The sequence below is a fragment of the Dendrobates tinctorius genome, unplaced genomic scaffold (genome assembly GCF_039654945.1).
Source record: "Dendrobates tinctorius isolate UK_male_01 unplaced genomic scaffold, ASM3965494v1 ptg000171l, whole genome shotgun sequence".
NCBI lineage: Eukaryota > Metazoa > Chordata > Amphibia > Anura > Dendrobatidae > Dendrobates > Dendrobates tinctorius.
Window position 1 is genome coordinate 5815432 of NW_027361838.1, and position 26991 is coordinate 5842422.

The window sequence follows — 26991 nt, forward strand, 5'->3', positions numbered from 1 at the left end:
TAGTAGTGGACAAACTCCTTTAAATTACTGGAAGTCAAAAAGAGAACACCGAACATTGGTCAAAGACTAGATATTGGACAAAATATTATAGATACAATAGTCTTAGTTACTCACCGGTTAATGGTATTTTTCGGAGTCCATGACAGCACCACCTGAGAGAGGGATCCGCCCTTCCTAGGAACAGGAAAACCTACAGACACAAAAAGGGCGGCACCTCTCCCACGCATCAGTTGGATTACAGAGCATAAAAGAGGACCTCCAAGGTTAATGCATGATTATATGTACAACAATATTAATACTTAAATTTTTATCACCCGTGGATATGTACAAAGGGAAGACGTGCACACCCAAATTGACTAAGGGAAGGGAATCTATGGGTGCTGTCATGGACTCCGAAAAATACCGTTAACCGGTGAGTAACTAAGACTTTATTCGGTCGTCCATGACAGCACCACCTGAGAGAATTACAGAGAGTAATCACTACTTTAGGGGGGGGACTACAGCCTGCAGAACCCTGATACCGAAGGAGAGGTCTGCAGAAGCACCCAACTCTAGCCTATAATGACTATAAAAAGTGCTCGGAGAGGACCAAGTGGCCGCCTTACAAATCTGGTCGATGGAGACTTCCGATCTCTCGGCCCACGAGGTCGCCACAGCTCTGGTGGAATGCGCCTTCAATTTCTCCGGAGCTACTCTACCTTTTGAGGTATAAGCTAACGAGATTGCTTCTCTAATCCATCTGGCTAGTGTACTTTTGGACACCCTAAGACCTTTCCTAGGGCCTTGGTAGGAGACAAAGAGGGCATTGTCCTTCTTCCAGGGATCGGTAGCCGCTAGATACTCCAAGAGGCATCTCCTAACATCTAAAGTGTGTAGCTTCTCCTCTTTCTCATTAGTTGGTTTAGGGAGGAAGGATGGAAGGACTATTTCCTGCGACCTATGAAAGCTGGAGGCTACTTTTGGTAAATACGCTGGGTCAGGTCTAAGTATTACCCTATCCTCTTTTACCTGAAGAAAAGGTGGGCGCCTAGACAATGCCTGAATGTCGCTTACCCTACGGGCTGACGTTATGGCTATCAGGAAAGCTATCTTGAGGGACAGGCTCCTAATAGAGGCTGAAGAGATGGGTTCAAATGGCACTTCTGTCATAGCTGTGAGGACTAGGTTCAAATCCCATGGCGTGAGTCTATTCTTTACTATTGGTCTGGATCTACTCGCTGCTTTGATAAACCTATTGACCCAGTAATTAGCCGCGATGTTGCAGCTAAAGAGGGCCCCTAAGGCGGATACCTGTACTTTAAGGGTACTGGTGGAGAGACCCAGGTCCAGCCCTTTTTGTAAAAATTCCAAGATCTGGCCTATAGGGACGGAATCATCAGTATTTATATTTGAGCTTTGGAGGAATCTTTTCCAAATTCTGACGTAAATCTTAGTTGTCACCACTTTTCTACTTTTTAGTAGAGTGTCAATTAGGTCTGGGGAGAAGCCTTTACTTTTTAGCAGTGACCGCTCAAATTCCACGCCGTGAGATGTAGGCCAGCCACCTGAGGGTGGAAGACCGGGCCCTGGGACAGAAGGTCCGGGATGTCCGGGAGAACCCAAGGATCGTCTACCGACATGATCCTGAGGTTCGAGAACCATGCCCTTCTGGGCCAGAACGGGGCGATGACTATGACCCTTGCCCTGTCCTTCCTGATCTTCCTCAACACCAGAGGAAGTAGAGATAGGGGAGGAAAGGCGTAGGCTAGCCTGAAGTCCCATTTTATCAGTAGCGCATCTACTGCCAGAGGAGTCTCCCTGGGATTTAGGGAGCAAAACTGTCTCGTTTTCGAGTTCTCCTTGGTGGCGAATAGATCCACCTCTGGTTGACCCCATCTCTGCACGATCTGAACGAAAATGGAGGTGTTTAAGGCCCACTCTCCTTGTTTTAACAGATTGCGGCTTAGGAAATCTGCCGCGACGTTTTCTTTTCCTCTTATGTGAAGAGCCGTGAGAGATAAAAAATGCCGCTCTGCTAGCTGGAACAACTGTCCTGCCACATTCATCAGAGTTTTGGATCGAGTTCCGCCTTGGTGGTTGATATAGGCCACGGCCACTCGATTGTCCGAGAGAACTCGTACGTGATGGCCCTGTAGATACATAAGGATCTCTTTAGCTGCGTGTACTACCGCTGTCAATTCTTTCAAATTAGAAGACATTTGTATCTGATCCCGTTCCCATAGGCCCTGGACCAGAATTTCCTCCATATGCGCCCCCCAACCGGAAGGACTTGCATCCGTGGTGACCACGCGGGAAATGTTATACTCCCAAGGGACCCCTCTAGACAAGTTATTTCTTTCTAGCCACCACTCCAGGGACTCTATTGTGTTTCTGGATAAGGTCAGTCGACCTTCTAAGTTACCCCCAAGAATCCTCTGATACCATAAAACTTCGCCCTGTAGAGTTCTCGTATGAACTTGGGCCCACTGGACCGCGGGAATGCAGGACGAGAGGGAACCCAACAGGGACATGGCTTTCCTGAGGGACATGGAGGGGTTGTTGGAAGCGTTCAGGACCCGGCCATGCAGGTGCAGCAGCTTCTCTGGGGGCAGACGGCATTCCTGCTTTTTAGAATCTAGGGTTAGGCCTAAAAATTGTTGAATTTTTAATGGCTGCAAACAGGATTTTTTGATATTAAGTAGCCATCCCAACCGCTCTAGAGCCGCCGTTGTTGTCTGTAATTGTTCTAAACACTGCTCGGCTGAACTGCCTATTATAAGGAGGTTATCTAGATAGGGAACGACTAGAATGTTTAGCTCGCGCAGATGGGCCATCACCTCTGCCATCACTTTGGTGAATACTCGGGGCGCAACTGCCACCCCGAAGGGTAAGGCCGCGTACTGGAAGTGCTGGATTGACCCCTCCAACTGAACCGCCAGTCTAAGGAAAGGTTGGTGTGCTAGACATATGGGTATATGGTAGTAAGCGTCTTTCAGATCTAGGACCACCATGAAGCAGTTTTGAAACAGCATTTTTATTGCGGTGTTAATTGTTTCCATTTTAAACGGACGTACGACCAGGAATTTATTGAGGGCTTTGAGGTTAAATATAGCCCTAAATGAGTCATCCGGTTTACGGACCAAGAACAGGGGGGAATAGAAGCCTTTCCCCCTTTCTTCCTCTGGAACTCTCGTCAGGACTCTTTTGGCCAGTAGCTTGAGGACCTCGGTCTCCAGGGCAGCTTGTTCTAGCGGGGAAGATTTGAGCGGAGTTACCCTGAACCGATCTTGGGGAACGCAGGAGAACTCTAGGTGCAGTCCTGTAGCTATCACCCCCAGTATCCAGCTGCTATTTGAGATTCTGGCCCAGGCCGGGTAGAAGGCAGATAATCTTCCTCCTACCGGAGCCACTAGTCATTGGGGCGGCTTCTTATTATCCCGTGATGGACCTTCTTGGCGCCCCCCTCCTCCGAACATGAAGCCCGTACCTCTGGTTTTCTTGTTGTCCCATCTGTTCTGATCTCTGGCCTGCCTCCTGCGGGAATACCCTTTCCTAGAAAAGGGACGTCTCCAGGATGTATTCGGCAGACTCGGAAATTTCTTTTTCTCATCCCCGGCTTTCTCTAACAGTTCGTCTAGGACAGGGCCGAACAAGTATTCACCCTCACAGGGGATAGAACAGACGGGACCTGGCTTGGATATCCCCCGGCCAGCATTTTAACCAGAGGGCTCTTCGGGCCGAATTAGACAAACTTGCAGACCTGGCCTGGCTTACTGAGTCTGCCGAGGCATCTGCCAGAAAGGCAGCAGCATTCTGGATAATTGGAAGAGACTTACGGATGGAAGCTCGCGAGGTTCCATCCTTTAGCTGGGAGTCCAATTGATCCAGCCAAACCATCATGGATCTGGCTGCGCACGTGGCTGCTATTGCTGGCCTTAGGGCGCCTGCTGACATCTCCCATGTGCCCTTTAAAAAGGAATCTGCCTTTTTATCTAGGGGGTCTTTAAGGGAGGCCATATCGTCGAAGGGTATAGATGACTTTTTGGAGGCCTTAGCTACTGCTGCATCCAGCTTGGGGGCCTTATCCCATCGACTTACTATTGGGTCCTCAAAGGGGTATCTTCGCTTGAAAGCCGGTGGCATAGAACCCCTTTTTTCCATTTTTTTCCACTCCCTGTCTATCAGGCTCTGGACTCTTTCGTTTAATGGAAAAGTCCTTTGCTTTCTGGGGTCTAGACCCCCGAACATAATGTCCTGAGCAGACAGTTCTGTCTTTTTTTCTTCTACCCCCATGGTTGACCTTATGGTTTTAATTAATTTATCCATTTGGTCCAAGGGAAAACAGAACCGGCTGGAATCCTCTTCGGAAGAAGAAGAGGAGGAGGCCGAGGACTCTGAGGAGATATCTTCCCTCCTAGGGCCGACTGAAGATTCTGAGCCTGAAATACTAGCCCGTCTTCTTTTAGAAGAATCTTCTTTTGATAGGGCTTTTATTTCAGTCCTGATTAATTGCCTCAGGTCTGTAGCGAAGCTTGGAGCTTCTTCCGCTACCTGCATAAATAGGGAAGAGTGTAAGAGTCTGATACTCCACTCACGTTCTACCCCTCATCTCCGTCCCTACCGTCTGTCTCACGCAAGACTGACACAATCTCTTAGGGTGGCCACTACAGAGGGCACATTCCTTGTGCTTCTGCTTCCCTGTGGCCTTCTTCCCCTGAGAATCAAAAAACATAAGGGGACACTGCATCAGGGTACATTCTCGCAGATCTCTTACCCTTGCAGATGAGGACAGGTACCGGATCATGGGGGGGCTGCAGGAGGATCCTTTGGCCTAGAGGAACTACTGTGGCTCTGTCCACTCGAACGTCCCTCCTTCCGCCCCTTAGGCTGGTCACTGGGGTGCTTTGCCACGGGCTGCACCTCTTGTGGGTCCATGGGGGCTTCTGTTGTGTCCATCGCTGGGCCTCCAGAAGCACCTCAGCAGCAATGCCTTCTGTCTTAAGAAGGCTTCCCCTCCGGATCAGCAGGAACTCCGTCCGGTGTTCGGGCCCCCCATTGGACCGCCTCGCGATCCTCCCCCTCCCCTTCAGGCCTGCCCTTCAGGCGGCGGGCGCGCATCGGCGCGTGTCCACAACAACCGGAAGTCGACCGGCATCCGACTTCCGGTTTCGGCGCTAGGCCCCGCCTCCGCCGCGTCACTTCCGCCGCGCGACAGAGGCCGCGGGGACGCGCGGCAAAGGGATCGGACGGATCCGCCCGAACGGACCGCTCCAGGGAAAGGAGACACAGGGGGACACCGCTTACCTCACCGGTCCCATAGAGAAGGCGCCCACCGGACCCCGTCTCCGCCTGCTCTTACCACTGCCGTGGACATCCTACCCGGACCCACCGTGGCGCATCCAGAGCCCCCAGCGAGACCGAGGTAGGAGAACCCCCCGCTACCTGAGTCGGTCCGCTGGCCTGGGAATTCAGTTATCCATGACGGACGATCTGTAGGGAGTTCTGTCCTTGTTAGGAACAGGAAACCAACTGATGCGTGGGAGAGGTGCCGCCCTTTTTGTATCTGTAGGTTTTCCTGTTCCTAGGAAGGGCGGATCCCTCTCTCAGGTGGTGCTGTCATGGACGACCGAATAAAAAGGTGTTTTAACAATAAGTGGCAATGGTTGGTACTGTATGCAAAGAGTGCCCACACAAGGTAAAAACATTTTAATATGGAAAAACAGAATAAAAGATGAAGAAATGATAATCAAGTGGGAACACATAATTGACGTAGGGTAACAATGATGATGACAGGTAGAAAAAAACGCAACGTCATTAGATATCAGACAATGCAATGAGTTATTGAAAAACAACTAAGATGGAAACCATGCTGACTTGTTCTGAAACGCGCGTCGGGGTGTGAACTTGACTTGAAACAGGGACCACCATCAGGTAACCACTACTGCCTTTTGACTTACCTTATCTCCATACTTACTCACTGCATACTCTGCTGTCAACAAGCAACATTGCCACATATGCATGTACATTTCTGGAGAGGCTTCATTTCATGCCTACTCCCTTCCTATATACTAGAATAATGCCTTTCCTTATATGATTGACATGTCAGCATCAACGGTGTTTTAGTGTCTATATATAATCATAGGCAAGTAGTGATGACTCATTTATCTTCAGCAAGTTTTCCATCTTTCTTGTTTTTCATTACATTGTCTGCTAGTGACATAGCGTTTTTTTTTCTACCTGTCATCATTATCGCTATTGGTCCCCCTTGATTATAATTTTTTCATCTTTTTATTCTGTTTTTATTATTTTTTTTCCCCCATATTAAATTGGTTTTTAACTTGTGCGGGCACTCTTTTGCCACCCATTGTTACAATAAAGTTGTTTTATCTATAATATTTTGTCCCATATCTATTCTTTGACCAATGTTCGGTGTTCTCTTTTTGGCTTTCACTATATCCCGAATGGTCTGCCATTCAGTTTCCTAGGACATATATGTCACCCTCAGACACAATGATGTGCACAGTATTTCCTAACTCTGTACATATATGATCTGTTACGTCCAGTTTTTGTTTGTTTTTTCAATTACTGGGTAATTTATTGAAAAAAATTAAATAAATTTCTGTGAATATAATGTTTTGTTTTTATTGACGGTTGATAAAGAAAATCCTATTATACAATTACTAGAAATTGAGTACAGTTTTGTATCAATCATTATACTTGACAAGAATACAATGTCCAATCTGCCCGCACCCATCTTCCCTCTCTGTCACCCGTCTGAGCTTACATTTTAATAATATATCGAGTACAATATTTAGACAAGGAGTTAAACATGAGGGACATACAGCAGGGTGCTTCAAATATGAAATAGAAGGTCACTATTAAAAAGAGAAGTTAAATATGGCATCCAATCCCCCACGGTTTACTAAACTTCGCGATGGCCCCCCTTTTGATGTATATCTTTTTTTCCATCAGATTGGTGGCATTTAAGCACCTCACCACCTCTTCCATTGACGGAGCAGTGTTTAGCTATGGACTTTCTGATTCAATACAGTATTGTAGCTATAGCCAGTAGTGGGGATGAATTCCCATTGTCTCCTACATAGCCAAATATACACACTTTGGGGCTAAGAGAAATTTGAATTTTAAAGACTTCAAAAATCAACCTACCCTCATTCTCCCACAACCCAGAAATTATCGACTAAATCTGCACCATCTTCCCTACAACGTGGGCAACAATAATCCACCCAGAGGCCCATCCCCTGTATAGTATTTTTGGAGTTCTACATAGTCTGTGCATGAGAAATATTTGAGATCCTCTTTATGCTGTCTTTATTGATGGCAACTAAAATATCATCCCATTCCTCTGAAGTAATATGTCCCATATCCCTCTCCCAGCTGAATTTAACTTCAGCCATAGGGTCTCCCAGGATTTTTAACAACAAAGAATTATATATAATGTATATAAAAGATATAAGGCCTTTAGTATTTTTGGCATTCAGCACAGAGTCCAACATCCCATTCAAGGAGATGGATAGGTCAGAGATAAATTCCTGAGGTATCACATGCCATAATTGTAGATACTTGAAGAAATCAAGAGTTAAACAGATACCAAGGTCTGTTTTAAATGCTCAAATGTGCAAAAATAACCCTCCATAAATAATTGATGTAAGTATTCCAATCCCCTCCTTTTCCATTCCCCAAAACCTTCCAAACGTTGCAATTGCCTCAAACAGGGGTTATTGCAGATGGGGGTATACTTGGAATATTCTCCCATTCCTAACCATGTCTTACATGCCCACCAGATGTTATGGACAGGAATTATAGTCGGCAAGCATCCGGTCTAGGACCCAAGCCTGTGAGCCTCTAGTAGTGCCACTAAATTACCTCCCTACCCAAAGAAATATTAGCAAGGAGGCACCTGCCTCCTGCACACCCTCCAAAGCCCACCCTCTAAAATGTTGAAATTGAGAAGCTACAGTGCTGTGCAAATTAATTGGGACAAAGCATTTTTTTAAGTAAAATCGTAAGTTGGTTACCAGTCAGTGATTCAAACCAGTTTTAACTACTTTGAACAGGTGTGAGTGCCCCGCAGCCCTTAGAAACCCGATGTTTACATTGGTAACCAGCGTGCTCGCTGGCCCTGATCGCTGGAGGGGCTGTCTATGTGACAGCTCACCATTGATCAGCTAACAATGTCCCAGCGATACCATCCACGTTGGATCGCGGGTGGGATCGCTGGGACATCGTTATGTGTAGCGGTACCCTTATTCCCAAAATGTAATGTTCTCAAGTATCCATGCACCCCCACCGATCCAGAGAGCAAGAAATGCCCCATCTGTACAGAGCAGTGGCCATGCAAATGTACCACTCATTGTCTATGGCTGCAGGGTCTAGACAGCTCCCAGCTTTTTCCAGCAGCCCCATAGACAATAATTGTGAGATTTGCGCCCCCTAATCGATTCTGAGAGATCATTTCAAAGTCCAGTTCTCAAGATCGGTCGACCCACTACAAATTGGCAAGTTATCTATCCTGTAGAAAATTTTGGCTATAACTGCATTATATTTTGTGACCTTTATTGCTTGCATTCTCTCATATAGCCCAAATTTCACACCACTACTTTGTCTCATTGAACAATAAACTATGGTGCTTGTCGTGTGACTAAAATTTGCTGTGGAGCCCTGGAAAAAGATGAGGAAATAGGAACTGAACATACTACCCGTGGTGATATTGGTAGAGCGTACAGGCAAACAGGCCAATCCAGTATTTTTTTCTATGCAGTCAAGGCTCATTAAAAGGGTCGATATTAACTTTTAGGATTGATATTTTCAATAGGTGACACTAAAGTTAAAGACCGTTCTCTCTGGAGACAATTTGCATAGTTAATTTCCCAGAGGACCATTACATGGCCTATAAAAGTCTCCTTACATTGACATATCAGGCATGTCACTCTGCACTCAGTGCCCTAGATGAAAAGAAAAGTAAAATATTTCCTACCCCTAGAAATGAGAGAGGTTAACAATAGAATTGATGAAATCATTTTGAGGCCATACCTGATGAACCAGAAGTTCGGCCACTTCGACATGATTATTGAGTGCTGCCAGGTGCAATGCAGTGTAGCCGTCATCCTTCTTCTCATCAACTATCCATGGCCGAGGCAATTTTGAAAGCAACACACGCATAGCACTACAAAGAAAACATATATGTAAGCTTAAAATACCTACTTCCTATAAATATTTATAATAAAGGGCTTCTAATCCATACAGCCAGATTACAGCTACAACACCGAGTCCTGCGGCACAAAGGCCAGTACTATCCACCATCCCAGTCCAGGTGTGAAATTTGGATTTTAAAATCGAAGTGAGATCATGAGAAACTGTTCACCTGGAGGGGCACAGGGCCTTTTAACTCACTGGCCTGAAATTCAGCTTGTATAGCACAGCATGATTTTCAAGTTTGCTATAGGGACCACTATTTTCAAGGTACACCCACAGCAGTTTCGATTTGTACAGTAGTGTGTACTCTGCTCAGTTCTAGAATTATAACCATTCATGAAAACACCAACCGTAGTCCAGCCTTGATTATACAGGTTTTGTTGTGTATAGCGATCTCCTGCAATATACATTTTTTTGTGCTGAAAACGCCCCCTCAGCCTATATACGAGGCTTTGTCACAGAAGACGGCAGGGGGAGCGGCGGAGCAGTGGGACACAGGAGGCAGGAGCCGGCGGCTGTAACTGTGCCCGCTGCTAAAGAGAAATGAATATTCACTGCACTGGCAAATAATATTAATTTCTCTTATAGCGTGCACAGTTACAGCCGCCGGCTTCCAGCAGTGGCCGGGTTAGCACAGGTGCCCGCTTATTAAGGTTAAAGGTAATGAATATTCACCTCTCTCCACTCCCATAGGCGTGGAGAGAGGTGAATATTCATTCCCTTAATGAGCGGGGACACATGTTTGCCAGGCCGCAGGAGCTGCTGGCACTGGAACAAGATGCTGCAAGGGCACACAGAGAAGATAAGTAGAATTTTTTTTTATGCTTTTCCCATGCATGCAAGGATAGGGATAAGGAGCCATGCAGACAAACATGGGAATAAGGAGCCACGCATACAAGGATGAGAATAAGGAACCACGCAGACAAGGATGGGAATAAGGAGCCATGCAGACAAGGATGGTTATAAGGAGCCATGCAGACAAGGATGGGAATAAGGAGCCATGCAGACAAGGACGGGAATAAGGAGCCATGCAGACAAGGCTGGGAATAAGGAGCCATGCAGACAAGGATGGGAATAAGGAGCCATGCAGACAAGGATAGGAATAAGGAGCCATGCAGACAAGGATAGGAATAAGGAGCCATGCAGACAAGGATGGGAATAAGGAGCCATGCAGACAAGGATGGGAATAAGGAGCCATGCAGACAAGGATGGGAATAAGGAACCATGCAGACAAGGATGGGAATAAGGAGCCATGCAGACAAGGACGGGAATAAGGAGCCACGCAAACAAGGATGGGAATAAGGAGCCATGCAGACAAGGATGGGAATAAGGAGCCATGCAGACAAGGATGGGAATAAGGAGCCACGCAGACAAGGACGGGAATAAGGAGCCACGCAGACAAGGACGGGAATAAGGAGCCACGCAGACAAGGATGGGAATAAGGAGCCACGCAGAAAAGGATGGGAATAAGGAGCCATGCAGACAAGGATAGGGATGAGCAGCCATGGAGAAAAGGGTGGGGATGAGGAGCCATGCAGACACAAGGATGGGGATGAGGGGACAATGCATACCCGGCTTATACGCGAGTCAATAAGTTTCCCCAGTTTTTTGTGGCAAAATTAGGTGCCTCGGCTTATTCTCGGGTCGGCTTATACCCAAGGATATACGGTATTTCTGAGCAACAAACAGCAACCGCAAAAACCACTATTTCCTTGGTGCATGATCTACTGCCCATTTCCTATAATAATCCCCGTCCTCCTTGGGAGTGAATGTTTCAAAACTATTCAATTTTTTATACAGTTTTATAGAAAAATATGAAACCCATGTAATTGCCCATCTTGTGTGGGTGACCTTTATTTTGGTCAATAATCCACAAATACAAGATATTCACGTGTATTTGGCAGCTATATACACACATCTCTGTATGCAGACAGAAACTAAATGTACACTTATAGAACATGACAGACGTTCGGAGTGACACAGGGACCTTGCTAACTAAAGCATTCACATTACATGTAGTGAAAAGAGGTGTTCCCTAAAACTTCTATTTATATCCCCTGGTCAGCTCCACCATGGAGGACACTAATGAGACAGGGACAAATATACCTAAGTTATCTCACCCGTGTGCACATTAACCCCCTACTTACCAGGGTGCAGGACAACCTGTTTGTAGTAAAACATTATACATTAAGAGGTTGTGAATACAGAAAATAAGCTGGAATATTTAGAAATACAGCGTGTCAGACTTCATTCATAATATACCAGCCAAACCACATCAGTGAACAAAAAGCCACAAAAATTTTATAAACACATCCCAAACAATCCTGGTAGTTTTTGGCAAGAAAAGTGGCACAGGCTGCACTACTCTTAGGCTATGTGCCCACGGTGCGTGTTAAAACGCACACCAAAAACCGGACTCCTTCCCAGAAATCGCGCGTTTTTTTCCGCGCGATTTCACCGTGATTTTACCGCGATTATGATTGCGATTTTGCAGCGATTTTCGTGTGCGATATTCAAGCACTTTCTAAGCATCGCTTGGAAAGTGATTGACAGGTTGGTCACACTCGTCAAACATAGTGTTTGACAAGTGTGACCAGGTTTTTACTATTGAGGCCGCCTATGCGGCATCAATAGTAAAAGATAGAATGTTAAAATGCTAAAAAAAAAATAAAAAAAATCGGTGTATATTTACCTTCCAGCGTCCCGCGCCGCCTTCCCGGGCCACAGCGTTTCCAGTAATGCCTTGCGAGACCTGTGATGATGTAGTCTCGCGTTACTATAGCGATCTCGCGAGACCGCTAGTCACGCGAGACCTACGTCATCACAGGACCGTGCCGCAAGGCATTAATGGGAACGCTTAGGCCGGGAATGCAGCGCGGGACGCCGGAAGGTAAATATACCCCGATTTTTTATTTTTTATTCTTTTTTTTACAGGGGTATGGTACCCAGGGCCTGGAGGACAGTCTCCTCTCCTCCACACCGTGGGTACCAACCGCACATGAGACGCTTAACTTCCTGCATGGTGGGCATAGCCACATGCGGGAAGTAAGCGGTTCTCATGCATTCCTATGGGTGCGGAATCGCGGCAATTCTTTGCGATTCCGCACAAAAGAATGAGCATGCTGCGATTTTTTTCCGCGATGCGATTCCGCCGCGGAAAAAAGCGCAGCATTAGCACAGCATGTGCGGAATGCCATAGGAATGCATGGGGGGCGTCATGTACACGATTTTTAAACGTTTTCGCGCCGAAAATCGTGGCAAAAACGCTTAAAAATCGCTACGTGGGCACACAGCCTTATTGTCAAAAACAGCAGAAGCCCAAGCAGACCAGAAAAAGAAATGGTAGAGTGAAAAAACAGTAAATTTTAAGCAGAGGCATCTGACATTTCCCTTTATTGAAGGCTTACAAGAAAGTTATATTTGTTATTACATGTTCCTTACTTACATAGCACCATTAATTCCACTGCAATTTACATACATTGTCAACACTGTCCCCATTGGTGCTCACAATCTACATTCCCTATCAGTATGTCTTTGGAATGTGGGAGGAAACCGGAGGACCCGGAGGAAACCCACACAAACTCATTGCAGATGTTGTCCTTGGTGGAATTTAAATTCAGGACACCAGCACTATAAGGCTACAGTGCTGCTTATATTATTTTTGGTTATCCTTTGTACGTTTCTTACACCCAATACAGGCAGTGATAAAATATTTGACACTTGAGAAATAAAAAAAAAAGCTTAAAACCCTCCACACTGTAAGGCTGAGTGCAGACGGACTTTTTGGCCCTGCGGATTTTTCCGCGCAGAATGGAAGAAATCCGCAGGTCAAATGACCTGCATTTTTCCTGCGGATTTCTTCCATTTTCCATGCGGTTTTCTTGCGGTTTTTGTGCGGTTTTCCATTGCGGTTTTCCCCCTGCGGATTTGGTGACAGGGGAGATGGAAAACCGCACAAAAGAAGTAACATGCTGCGGATTTTGTACCGCGGGAAAACCGAGCGGAAAAATCCGCAGCGTCTGCACGGCGGTTTTTTTTTTCCATTGATTTTAAGGCTACTGTACATCACAATGCGGATATGCAACGTTTCTGCGCGGTAAAATCCGCTGCGGAACCGCTGCAAATCTGCATCGTGTGCACACAGCCTAATTGCACAATTGCCCTTTGTGTATCACTCATCAAGATGATTCATTCATCTAATATAACGGACCTCACATTTTGATTGTCAAATTTGGTTATTTTCATTCACTGCTATATATATCTCTGTCTCGTAATCTGCCATCGATAGTTGGCCATCAATCGTTATAATCTGCCATGATTAATAGCTATTCTGTTCACAATAAGAAGATATATTTTCTTAGACATAGAATTACAACTGTCCAAAAACTAGAGAAAATAAAGCACAAATATTAATTGACAGGCTCAGGCAAAGCTGGTTAACTTGGCACTAAAATTGATAAACATTGTACATGAAGCCATATACAGCACAGATTTTGAGAAATGTGCCTGTACCTGTATGTACCATGGTCACAGGAACAGGATTCATAGCAGAATTAGCTATGGGATATGGCAGGCTATCAAAATGGTCTGTTCTGCAGGAAGATGGCTCAGTGGTTAGCACTGTAGTCCTGCAGCGCTGGGGTCCTGGGTTCAAATTCCACCAAGCACAACATCTGCAAGGAGTCTGCACAATCTCACCGAGTTTGCGTAGGTTTCCTCCGGGTCCTCCAGGTTTCCTCCCACACTCCAAATATTATCTGTAAAGCGCTGTGGAACTAATGGCACTATATAAGTGAGGAAAATAAATCTTTGATTCTCTGACAATTAAAGAAAAAAATCTTAATCCGGTCCAGAGGAGGGGTCTTTTAAAATGATGCGTATCCTGTGCCCCTGCTTAGTGCCAGCTTCCCTCACTTCCCTGCAGGCCTAGGTCGCACTCAGACATGCCAAGGCTGAGGGACACATCTACCCTTTTAGTGCTGTCTGTGCACCAAAAATAACTGAACCCCGGACAGGAGAGTCGGAAGTCTAGCTCTGCTCTCGGCAGTACATACTAGGGCTTCCTTTTAATCGCAGGCTAATTACATAACACATTCGGCATACATCCAGGCAGGATACGAATATAGTAAGGTTTTCGTCACGTTGGAAGATGCAGAATCCGATACTGAAATATGTTCAAACATTTTCTGATTTTTCACTAATGGGAATAATTACAATAAAAAAAAAATTACAATAAGTGAAAAACTACGCGGAATATACTGGCAGAGCAAAATTCCATTTTGAGCTCAACTCTAGAAACATGACGGACACTGAACAATTTTGGAACGAAGATAACAAAGAAGTGATTAAAGTCACTGTAAGCAGAAAAGCATTTTCTTTGGTGTCGCTGACCCTTTAAGTGGTCTTTCCTCTGAAGTATGTGAGGGGGACAGAGGAACACTACCATAGGAATACAAGTTTGCCCTGGGCAGCACACAAAGCATCAGTCAATGATTAACTAGAAGTTGTAGAGTGGGGGTGTATAGAGCGAGCAGGCAAGGGGTTTTATTACAAGAAATAAAAGGCTGAGTAATACAGCAAAAAATACAAACGGCAACGTATCTGTATGTGGCCTAATATCACTGTAATAATAAAGTAACGTGCCCCCCGGCAGAGAGACATACACCGGGTCACACGGTGCTATTGGTGACACATCAGGGCAGACCTGGACTTTTCCCTACAGCACAGCCACAGAGGGTCCAGGAGCAGGAGCGCTCCTTCTGTGAAAATACGGGTAATGTAAGTGGAAACATGAGAGACCGCTTTATTTGGCATTGCTAAAAATAGCTGAACAAATGGCAGAGAGTGTTGGGGGCTCGCAGGATGAACAATCAATGAGCAGAAAGCATGATAGGAGCTCCCAGAGCTCTTGGATCGACCATCGACAGCTGAGAGACTATTTTTTGCTATGGTTGACTAAATATGGTCAGGGAAGAGAGAGGCACTAGAGGGAACGTTTGCCTGGGACTGCATGTTTCACATGCTTAGCTGCCTATAAAGCTCTTACACTGTAGCTTGTGCCCTTTGAGTGGGGAATATGGCTCGTCTCTATAATTGCCAGGGGGAGTCATGACCTCGGATGGGGCTTTACTGACCCTCAGGAAGGAGAAGCAGCTTTGCCACAGATGTGTTTGAGGTCCAATCTGGGAACTTCAACAAAGGAAAATCCTCAAGGACAGACACATTGTTACACAAGGAAAGATAGAACTCATTTTTTTTTCTTTAACATTTCTACCTCCCAGGTATTTTATATATATTTTTTTTCCAACGTGGGAAAAGTTGGTTTTAAAAGCCCACTCGGCTTACAGATTAATGTAGCGGTGCACCTGCCATCATGTGTGATCTATATGTGTGTGCACAGGTGAGTTATTGTGTGATTTGCAATTAACATTACTAAACAAGTGACAAGTAGAAAGCTCCCGCTCACCGTGTAATAATATATATAACACTATGGATATAAACAGGCAAACACACATATATATAAGGCTATACTGACATATAATGCAATACTAACCAGACTAACACCACAATGCATGCCTGAATATTAACATTTAGATACTTTTATATTCATCTGCAATTCCAGAAGTTTTACATGTAATTTGCAAGCCTTGCCATATATCGCAGGGTTCTGTAGAATGCTTTCCCACCGTTATGGGCAATTTTCTTTTACAAAAATTTCCCTTTTCCACAATGTTAAGCCATGAGCTAAGTTATGGCAGGAAACGTGAGCGGTGCGGTGTCCGCAGAGCGCGCAGCCTGTGTAGTTTGCTAACTATTTAAATCCTGACAGTGCCTGCTGTAATAGTAATGCTGCAATGCTGTTTTTCCTTGTATTACTGTGCTATATCACCAGCTACTCTCTGATTTGCTCTCTATCAGCTGCATGCACTAGCTTTGTCAGGCTCTGCAGGAATTTTACTTTGGCTCATCTTTCCTTTTCTCGGGACACCTAACCAATACTGCTGCTAATTGCAAGAGTCTTCTGGAAATAGGAGCCCGTTCTCTGCATTGCAAATACACTAATTCTACCAAACCCAGATGAAAGGAGAGCTCACCAGCAGTGTGACATCATTCCGGTCATTTCATTGCCTCGGAGACTACTGAATGCAAGTCGGGGTCTAGGGTGAACGTACGACAATTGCAGTCATCAATAAAGATGGCAAGGGCTGCTGCCTGCTCGGAGGAGGCAGGTGCAGGTAAGTCACAAGGCTAATGAATAATCTAGGCTGGCATCAGCATGTGTGGACCTGACCCTGCTGCCGGCGTGCTGTGTGCGCTGTCACTAATACATACAAGTCTAGCAGCAGTAGTGTCCTTGTAGTGTGAAACACTAGAGCTTGGAACTATTTTACTCGAATGCTTAATGATCTCATTTTAAGTTTTTATGGAATTGATTTTATATCCTTTATCATTTTAAAAGACCGTTTTATCTATTTAATACTTTTAATGTAGGCCTTTTTTTCTTGCACCTGATCTTAAATCGCAATGCAGCTTTATTAGGCCACATGTAACATTATTTGCTTGGAATATAAAGTTGTGCAAAGTTCTTTTCTCCTTTCAGCTTCTTCTGGTGACAGGCCTGTGTAGAGTACATACTTCTTTATGTACCCATATGGACATACAATGCTATGGAATGTAAAGAAGTATGTATTTTCCCCAGGTGCAAACGCCTCCTGCAAGAAAGTGACCTCCGTACGCTGCAATATTCACCGCAACTACACCACCGCAGCCAGGTAAAACAGGGGAAGGGGGCTAACAATGGCCCCTCAGCAGCTAGCTTCCAGGATGGATTAGTAATTAAGCTAAAAGTCTGTTACATCTGCAGTCTCTCTTACTAATCTGCTATACATACTAGTGTCCTGTGTTATAATTACCAACTATATAATAATGCTAAATACTGTAATCAAATGGTGAATGGTGTGTGAGTAAAATATATATGTTGTTACCGACACCTATCAGCTACTTCTACTATAATATATATATATACACACACACATATATACACACACACACATAAATATATATTATTATACCCACCACACACTGTATACATATACACACACATATAGGCCTGCATGACACGATGTAACGATCTGACCTTTCTGCCCCGGAGGACACAATGAAGCTCCACATCACAGTCCTTGCAAACACCACGGCACTGCTGCAGGCCTACCACCAGCAGTCAAAGAGTTAAACAGACCAAAACAATAGCATCCAGACAAGCAAAACTATAAATGGACATTATGTACCTTTGATGAGACGCAGATGGGCACATCTGACAAAGAATTATTTTGTTAAGCTTAGCGTAAAACAAATTAAACTCAAGTTTCCCTTAAAAGGGGCATAAAGAGTCTCAAAACTCCTTGCTGAGGTTTTTAAAGGAACATGCCCTAAAGTGTAATGAGGTTTCCCCGATGCCTGCGCTTCCTGGAAGCTGAGGCTCTACAGCCTTTACATACAGTATAGTGCAGACGTTTACATCAGCGAGCTCCAGAGCGACACACACACCTACAGGACAAATGGACAGGGAGATGTATTCAGGTAATGAAGTGCCGCAATCCACTACCACACGTTGATGTACTGAGCAGTGAGCGGGTGAAGCCTCCAGCTGGAGGAGCAGCGTCACTCCAGAATGTCAAATCCATCACTTAGATCAGCTGTTCTCGTACCCCGGCACAGTATGCGCTGTGAGCATGTGCTGACATGGTCGTAACTCAAGCATTTCCAACGCCTGACTGACACGGGGAACAGATGCTGACATTATCAAATGCTGCAGTGCTTTTTTTCCATGGCCTTTTCTTGCCCTGATATGGCAAATGGATGAATGTGAATAGCCATCCAAGAGCACACTGAGCAGCTGGATCTGCACAAGAGTTCACATAGAACTGGTATAAATAGCCACCAGTTTTAGTGGGGACTTTATTGCCCCGTTCAGGGAGAGGCAGCACCTGCTACGTTCCTATTAGGACGGTGTAAGGAATAGATTTACATGATCACAGTCACTGCCTGGTAGGAAAGCACCATATGCTGCAGTGGGCAAGTATATTTAGCCCCAGCAATTACTACAGGACGGCTCTCTTCAATGTAATGTACTGCATGAGAACTGAAGTGAGAGGCAGGTCAGTGAGAATAATCAGTGTAGTCTTCTAGCTGCTGCAAGGGACACGCCATGTGCTGCATTCATGCTAAAGTTACGATTCACCACCGACTGCACCTAAAGGAAGCCGAACACCTCCATGTCTGCCAGCGAGCTGTAACACTGAACATACATAGAATATACGTTCAGTCATTGCTCCTCTGCATCGCTATAGTGGGAGGGGGCTGGATTACAGGGCCGGGTCTGCTTGCAGCACATATATTTCATGTCTGGATACTGCAGTCTCTATATACAAGCTGTTTCTTCTTCTGCCGCGACCATCAGAGACTATATGAGGCTGCACGTACGGTACATCTGCCTTCCTGCGGGGGTCTCCCGCACTGCAATGCTTTGCTAAAGCTGGTAAAATGGAACCAAATCACCTCTTCAATGGATTTGGTCCCCTTCAACCAGCTGTAGGATTGCATTGAGGACTACAACTACCAACATACTCTGGCAGCCAGGAAAACATTGCAGTTCAACGATTACTCATTTTTTTTCATTTGTTACTAGCTAAAATCTAATGTGCGAATTACAAATTGTGAATGAATTATGCAATAAAATCTTGTAATAAATCAATGTTATGCAGAAGCCATATTTCTAATCATTTATTGATAAACGCATGATACACACACATGAAATGTTCTCATATGAGCAGTAACAAAAAATGTAAAATGTTGGCACGTCGGAGTGTGAAATAGGTTAGAATCCAATGAAGAGTGGACTCGTCTGGGGATATTTGACATTAACACTGGGCTATTTCACCTATTTGTACAGACATTACAAAACATTTGCTTTAACCCTTGATGATGTGTATTCTTTTAAGGCTGGGCTGACACATGGCTTTTTTGTGTGTTATCATGGCAAAAATGCACCATTTTGCTGCGATCTTCAGAAGAATGTTGCAAGAAACCCTGCAGTTTTACCACGATGTGAACACAACCTCAAACCGACCACATATGTAATGGTTATCATCGATCATATAGCTATATCGTTAATGATCGCAGGTGATCTGGACTCTAATGACAACGGACCTTTTCTAACTATAAAATGATTCTGGTCACTCTCTCTAAACACCACAGCACGACGGCTTGTATAAAGTGGTCACCGGAGAGATTACCTAAGGACCTGTACAAATGGATACTCCAGGTAAAATCAGTGTACAAAGGTCACTCACAGCCACGAAACAAGGCTCTGCAATCCAATATTACAACACATACTGGTCCTCTGCTCCAATTACAACACAAAATTTAAAAGAAAAAAATAAAAACACATTGGTGGCGTCCCGACAGCAAACACACGGTTCAGGAATATATAAAACATAAAGCAGAAAAAATAACAACTGCACAAAATGCAAGAGCAATGACTCAGTGATAAATCAGGATGAAAGAGGCCTTCCTAACCTGAAAACACCTTGGTTTACCTCCTCAATTAGGCTATGTGCACACGTTGCGGATTCTGCTGCGTTTCCACAGCGGTTTTGGCCCTGCGGAAACACAGCAGTTCCGCAGACATGGTACAGTACAATGTTACTCTATGGACTTTCAAATCCGCTGTGCTCACGATGCTTTTTTTCCGCGCGGTTTTGCTGCGGTTTACAATCCGCAACATGTCAATTGTTTGAGCGGATTCCGCAGCGGTTTCACACCTTTAACATAGTAGACGTGTGAAACCGCAGGGCAAAACCGCAGGTCACTTTACCTGCGGATCCACGCGGAAAAAACCACAGGTGAATCTGCAACGTGTGCACATAGCCTTACTGGTGTGCGGGACTAAGACCGTGTACCCACGTAAGCGCTTTTTTCATGTTTGTTAAGCGTTTTTACTGGCAAACGCGCTAAAAAAACGGTTACAAAAGCATCCCATTCATTTTAATGAATTCCGCACTTTTTGTGCACATTGATGCGTTTTTTACTGCGAAAAAAACGCATCACAGTAAAAAATGCAGCATGCTCATTAATTTCGCGGAAAAATCCGCATTTCTAACTATATTCTATGAGCAGGAGGATGCTCCTGTAAAAAAACGCATAAAAAGCCGCGCAAAAAAACATGTGTTTTTCCTGGGAAGGAGTCCGTTTTTTTCTGCATACGTGGGTACATAGCCTTAATCCTCAAAGTGAAAGCTGGCAAATAAAGAGACAGCCACAAAGCAGTAATCAAACTAATTACTGACATCCGTTATTAGACAGCAAGAAGGGAAAGTGGCTCCTGTGACTGCAGGAAATGGACGTGCTGAGAGTGGCACTACATAACCCATTCAGAGACTTACAATAATTGCTGGATTTTACAACAATTTCATTACAAAATTAACAAAATTAGCAACAAAAAAAAATACAATTTTCAGGCTTTCCACATCCTTCATCGCTAACAGAGGGCTTTCCCCAAAATTAGGGTGATTCACTGCATTCAAGACAAGACCTGCACAGTGCTCAGCTCTGGAAGATCCCAATCCTCCACTGACATGTAGGCCATATTCACACATAGCTTAAAATATTGCGGTTTTTTTCTGTAGAATTCTTTTTATAATCCAAAAATCTGCAGCATGAAACAGTTCAAAGAAAGTTGATATGATTTTATGAAAACTCCTGCCCACTGCACATTTAAAGACTGTGGCCTGAAAAATGCTGTTTTTACGCTACCGTGTGGACAAAGCCTAATTTTTTTTCCTAAAAGGTACCTTGTAGAGGTCCATTCACATATGTCATATCAGACACAAATTTAGCAGGGGATTCAGAACAAACATCTACATCAAACAAAGTGACAACCCATTTGCTCTGCATATAACTGAGGCTTCTACAGTCCTGCTCACATGGTTTGGGAAATGATTGCACAGATTTCTGGCATGCAGATAAGTCATGTAACACATGTGGCATTTCCACACACATTTTTGGGGAGAATTAGCCCCAGATTGGATAACGGGGATGGGACAGCTCAAACAACAATTATATAATGTATACGGACGCTACAAACATAGTGACCTATTCTTTCAAGGGAGCGTATCAGCCGAAAATGAACAACTGTTTAAAGCAATTTTTTATACATTAAACAATATTTCATATATTATGGAGATTGCTTTCTAATTTTCCATGTTACTATTTATATTTTACAATAATCCTAAAAACTTGCATTTTTCACTGCAGTCACTAAGCCGGACACGAAGCTTCTGTTCTGCAGAAATCCTTTTACAGTAACTGTATCATCATATGAGGAAGTCTCCATAAATACAGGCGACACCACTGATATTAGGTGGAGGTAGCAGCTCCTCCCTCTCTGTACAGTGACCTCTGCACAGGTCAGAGGCATCTACCCTGCAATTCACTGTGGTGTATAGGTCTGCTGTAAATCTGAACTATCAGGCAGAAAACCAAAAGGAAAAAAAAAACAGAAAAAGTTTCAGTTTTTGACTCGAATTAGTAAACAAAAATCTAGGTGACATATTTCCTTTAATACCTAATGGTGTCTTCTCAAGATTCACCAAAAAAAAACAATGCGTAGAACAATAGGAGCCTGGAAATTTGCTGTGACCTAATCAGCTTTCACTAAACCACACGCCTTCCAAGCAAACTCCATTCACTGGAATAGTCTGCGTTACCGACTCATTAGCTGATCGGTACCCGGGCTTTATATGAATGCTAAAGCCCCTCAGTTTAAGGCATTGGTGGGAGTCACACAGGTTGGGTGTCTTCCATCAGACATTGATGGCTAAGGCCTCTTTCACACATCAGGTTTTCGCCGTCAGGCGCGATCCGGCGCTTTTGACAGAAACCGGATCCGGCGAAATGCAATGCCGGATCCGGTTTCCCCCCCCATTGACTTGCATTTGCGCCGGATCGCGCCGGATGGCCATGCGTTTCATCCGGTTTTCGCCGGATCCGGCAATGTGTCGCGATCCGGCGTCTGGAGAAAACGGCTACTGTAACGTTTTTTGTCTCCGGCGAAAAAGCCGGACACGCCGGATCCGGCGCGTCCGGCTTTTTCACACAATGAAAGCCTATGAGCGCCGCAATGCGCCGGATCCGGTTTTTTGGTCTGAGCATGCTCAGTAGCTCTGCCCACAAAACATATATAAAAGCAAGACAGTGGGACCCACAGCCACACCCAACATGCCACCCAAGAAAGCAACCAAGCGAAGCAGGAGAAGGCAGGAGACCACTGCAGCACCATCAGCACCACAACCACCCCAAATGGAGCAGCAAATGCAACATGCTGAGGAGGGGAGGCCAGCAGCAGATGAGAGACGGTAATTATCAAATCCCCCATTCCTCCAAACTAGGGCTATTGAATATCAAGATATTCATTGGCCCTTTGTTTCTCTTTATTCAACAGCCGCCCAATAGATGCAGCAGCAGCAGCAATGGCAGCAGCTGGAACACCACCCACAGGCATGGAGTGTGGCCACCAGGAAGACAGCACATCATCTTCTGGGAGCCCTCCCTCGCATCGTCAGCGTTTGACGGTAAGTTTTTATTTCCAAAATCCATCTTCTCTGTAATATATGTCTATTCATTGCCTTTTATTTCAAAACAGGATTCACAAGATGAAGAGGAGCTCCCAGAAGAAGAAGGAAGGGGTGGACAGACACCTGGAGTGGGCTCACAATTGGTAAGTTTTTTGCATCAAACGCAGAAACACAACATCACACTACACACAACACATAGAAAACAATGTTCTGCAGACCACACACAGCAAACAAATGCCTACATCCAAAGACATAACATTTTTTGTTTTCTTCTCTAGTCTTCCCAATCTGGTGCTCGGCCAAGAGGTCTTCGCAGTGCCTCCCAGGGTCGTCGGCGACAGCAACGCGGCGGTCACCAGAGTGTAAGTATAAATATTTTTGCTTTGTTTTTTTGCACTTTTTATTTCATTTCTTATGTGGAGGCTAATTATGTTATTTTTGTCTTTTTCTTTAACAGCCTTCACAGCGTGCTCCCGACTCTGACGGTGAGGATGGAGGACTCGATGTGGACCACTTCATCGATCTCGTCCGAGAAAGGGAGCCGCTCTGGAATATGGCTGACCGCCGCCACGCTGACCTTATCGTTACCCGACGACTCTGGGAGGAAATCTGTTCGCTCCTTGTGGGCCGCTGGGAGGACCTCGATGTTCGGGCCCAGATTACAGAGCGTAAGTATATACAGTACCGGTTGCTTGATGTAAACCAGTGTTTCCCGAACTCCAGTCCTCGTGGTCCCCACGGATCATGTGTTCAGGATTTCTATTTACTATGGAAATCCTGAAAACATGACCCCTGGGGACCATGAGGACTGGAGTTTGGGAAACACTGATGTTGTATACTAACCACTCCTTTCTCGTTTTAGGGAACAGAATTGTGAATCGGTGGCGGTCTGTGAGGGATCGTTTCAAGGAGTTCAATAAAGAGATGCGGGCCCCGAGTGGATCTGGAGGACGCAGGAGCAAGTACAAGTACGCAGAAGCCCTGTCGTTCCTCCGGGAAACAATGGTCACCAGAAGGTAAATATTACACACCACATGTGAAAAAAAATGTTAGATGTAAATTTTTTTTTCAGCCAGGGCCATACCATGTCAGTATTTTAATTGTTTTTTTTTCTCTTTATTCCACAGCACGGTGAGCAGCACTCGGGAGCCTGCACGATTGGACCCTTCTGAGGCGATCCATGAGGAGACCGGCACCGAGGGACACTTCGACCGCCCCGGTACATCTGCACCTTCCCAGCCTTACCACACATTCGACCCATCTGTCCCATCCACCAGCACAGGAGCATCGTGGCCGCCTACATTACATGAAGCTGCTGCTGAGGAGATCGCTTTCCCTTTACCCCACCCTTCTGCCCCTGCCACCTCTAGTACACCTGCGGGTACTGGGCGGCAGCGGCAGAGGGGTCAGGAAAAGACTTATGCGCCAGAGTTCTTGCATCTGAATGCATCTTTCCAGAACTGTCTAAAAGTCTTGTCAGAGCAAATCTCCGCAGGCTATCAGCAGATCAACTCCAGCATTCTGGAGGTGAAGACACTTCTGCAAACCATGCATTCAGAAGCAAGAACTTCGCCAAACCACACCTTTTTCAGGTCTGTTGTGGAGCGCATGGAAACGCTCTCTCCTGCCCAGCAGATGCATGTAATGCATTCATGCCACGCTGCTCTCCAGCAAGTTACCTCCCAACCTCCTCCTCCCACCACAGTAGTTCCTCCACCTGCACCCCCTCCAGCCACTTTCCATCCTCCCCCTCCTATTACATCTACACCCCCTCCAGCCACTTTCCATCCTCCCCCTCCTATTACATCTACACCCCCTCCAGCCACTTTCCATCCTCCCCCTCCTATTACATACCATCCACCTCCATCCACCTCCCCAGCACCATCCACCTCCCCAGCACCAGCAACCTCCCCAGCACCAGCAACCTCCCCAGCACCAGCAACCTCCCCAGTACCAGCAACCTCCCCAGTACCAGCAACCTCCCCAGTACCTGCAAACTCCCCAGTACCAGCAACCTCACCAGTACCAGACATCTCCCCACTTCCAGCAACCTGCCCCGTACCAGACATCTCCCCACTTCCAGCAACCTGCCCCGTACCAGACATCTCCCCACTTCCAGCAACCTGCCCCGTACCAGACATCTCCCCACTTCCAGCAACCTGCCCCATACCAAACTCCTTCCCCATACAACTTGCCATCAACATCATCTGCTCCTACAGTCCCATCCCAACCCTCCACTCCACCAGCCACCACCTCTTCTGCTTCCCACATGTCCACCCATTCTGTAGTTTTTTCCACACCTTCACCTCTAACTGTTCCTTCCCCACCACGATCCCAGTCCTCTCTCCACACTCCCAGTGTCGAAGTGTCCTGCAGCCCCTACAGCAGTATTTCCACCACACACTACACAGATTTATAACGTGTGTATTTAAATAAAAATGACCAGTTTTATGGTTTCAGTTTTATAGTTTCAAACTTTTATTAAACAAGTTTATTAAATTTTTAAAAAAGTTTACTAAAAAAAACATTTTTCAATAAAAGTTAAATTATTTTACACTGGTTGTCTGTCATTTCTTTCTGCGGCGAAAAAGGTTAAATACAGGGTATTTAAAAGGTGAAATGGTATTCAAAACTAGGTATATAACTGTGGGTAAATTTTAGCTTTTTGCCACAGTTGTGTTCCTGGTTGTGTTTGAAGCAAAGTATTTCACCTAAAAAGTTGTGTTTATTGTTGGTGATTTCCTAACAATGTACACAACTTTTGTTAAAAGGTGAAATACTTTGCATAAAACACAACCAGGTACACACCTGTGGCCTAAAGCTAAAAATAGAGACCATGACAAGATAGCCAACTTTGGTTGGCAAAGGTATATACTGTTGGTACAGAAGGTACACAAGTTTGGTTGGGCACAAATCTTTCACACTCTGTCATCCTGCCAGTGTACTCTGCCTTGAGGTGACAAAGTATAGTGCAAAATTGTCCCTCATTACTGAAACCGTCACAGAACTTCTAGTGGTAATGTCATGGTAATCTTGCAAGGTGGTTTCTTCAGAGGTGTCCTCAATGGAAATGGGTTCCTTGCAGATAACAAAATTGTGGAGTACCACGCACGCTTTGATCACCTCGTCCACAGTTTCTGTCTTGAGGTTGATCGCAGTCAATAGGACCCGCCATTTGGCTGTCAGAATACCAAAGGTACATTCAACCATTCTTCTTGCTCTTGTGAGGCGGTAATTAAAAATGCGTTTTGGTCTTGTCAATCCTCTGCTAGAGTACGGTTTCAAAAGGTGTTCTGACAGCTGGAAGGCTTCATCCCCTACACAGACAAATGGCATAGGTGGACCAGATGTTTGCGGCAGCGGTCTAGGTGGTGGGAACTGGAAGGTGTTTCCATACAGTTTACGCCCCATGGCAGACAGTTTGAAAACTTGAGAGTCATTGGAGCGGCCATAGGCCCCAATATCAACCGCAATAAATTTGTATTCCGCGTCAGCGATGGCCATGAGGACAATTGAAAAATATTTCTTGTAATCGAAATATTCCGATCCCGATCCAGCTGGCTTTACAATGCGGATATGTTTCCCGTCCACAGCGCCCAAGCAGTTGGGAAACTGACATATCTGTTGAAACTTGTCAGCAATTTCAATCCACCTCTCTGTTGTGGGCTCTGGTAAAAACTCTTCAGCTAAGGAGTCCCACAGTGCACGGCATGTGTACTTCACTATTCCAGATATGGTGGAAATCCCGAGTCTGTACTGGAAATGCAGTGACGAAAGGGATTCTCCAGTTGCAAGAAATCTGTGGGGAATTAAAAAACAATAAATTAGTTTTAAATCACAGCATTACATACCAAAACTGAGCTATAACACTTGGAGATACAAACTACCACCAACAAGATTGCAGTGAAAGTGTGCTCTGATGCGATCACATCCAATAAATGTGGCTTACCTTAAAGTCACCATCAGACGCTCTGCGGGTGAAACAGAGAAGCGGCAATAGGTGTCCGCTTTTCTTATGAGGTGTGCAATGCGCTCCACCAAGTAATCAAAATTCTCCATTTTCATCCTAACATATCCAAAAAATTTATCCGGGTTTCGTCGAAGGTCCATGCATAGTGTAGAATAGACCCCACGCGTCATTCTCTTGGCTGTGATGGGGTGGATC

General features: G+C 45.2%; 1 protein-coding gene across 2 annotated transcripts in view; it reads right to left on the minus strand.

The window, feature by feature from the left end:
* Positions 1–26991, minus strand: part of MIB1 (MIB E3 ubiquitin protein ligase 1) — a 211074-nt gene that overhangs the window by 41657 nt on the left and 142426 nt on the right. For both annotated transcript variants that reach the window (XM_073550850.1, XM_073550851.1), the window contains exon 13: positions 9031–9163. In XM_073550850.1, coding sequence (XP_073406951.1) covers positions 9031–9163 — 133 coding nt within the window. The remainder of the gene's footprint in view (positions 1–9030; positions 9164–26991) is intronic.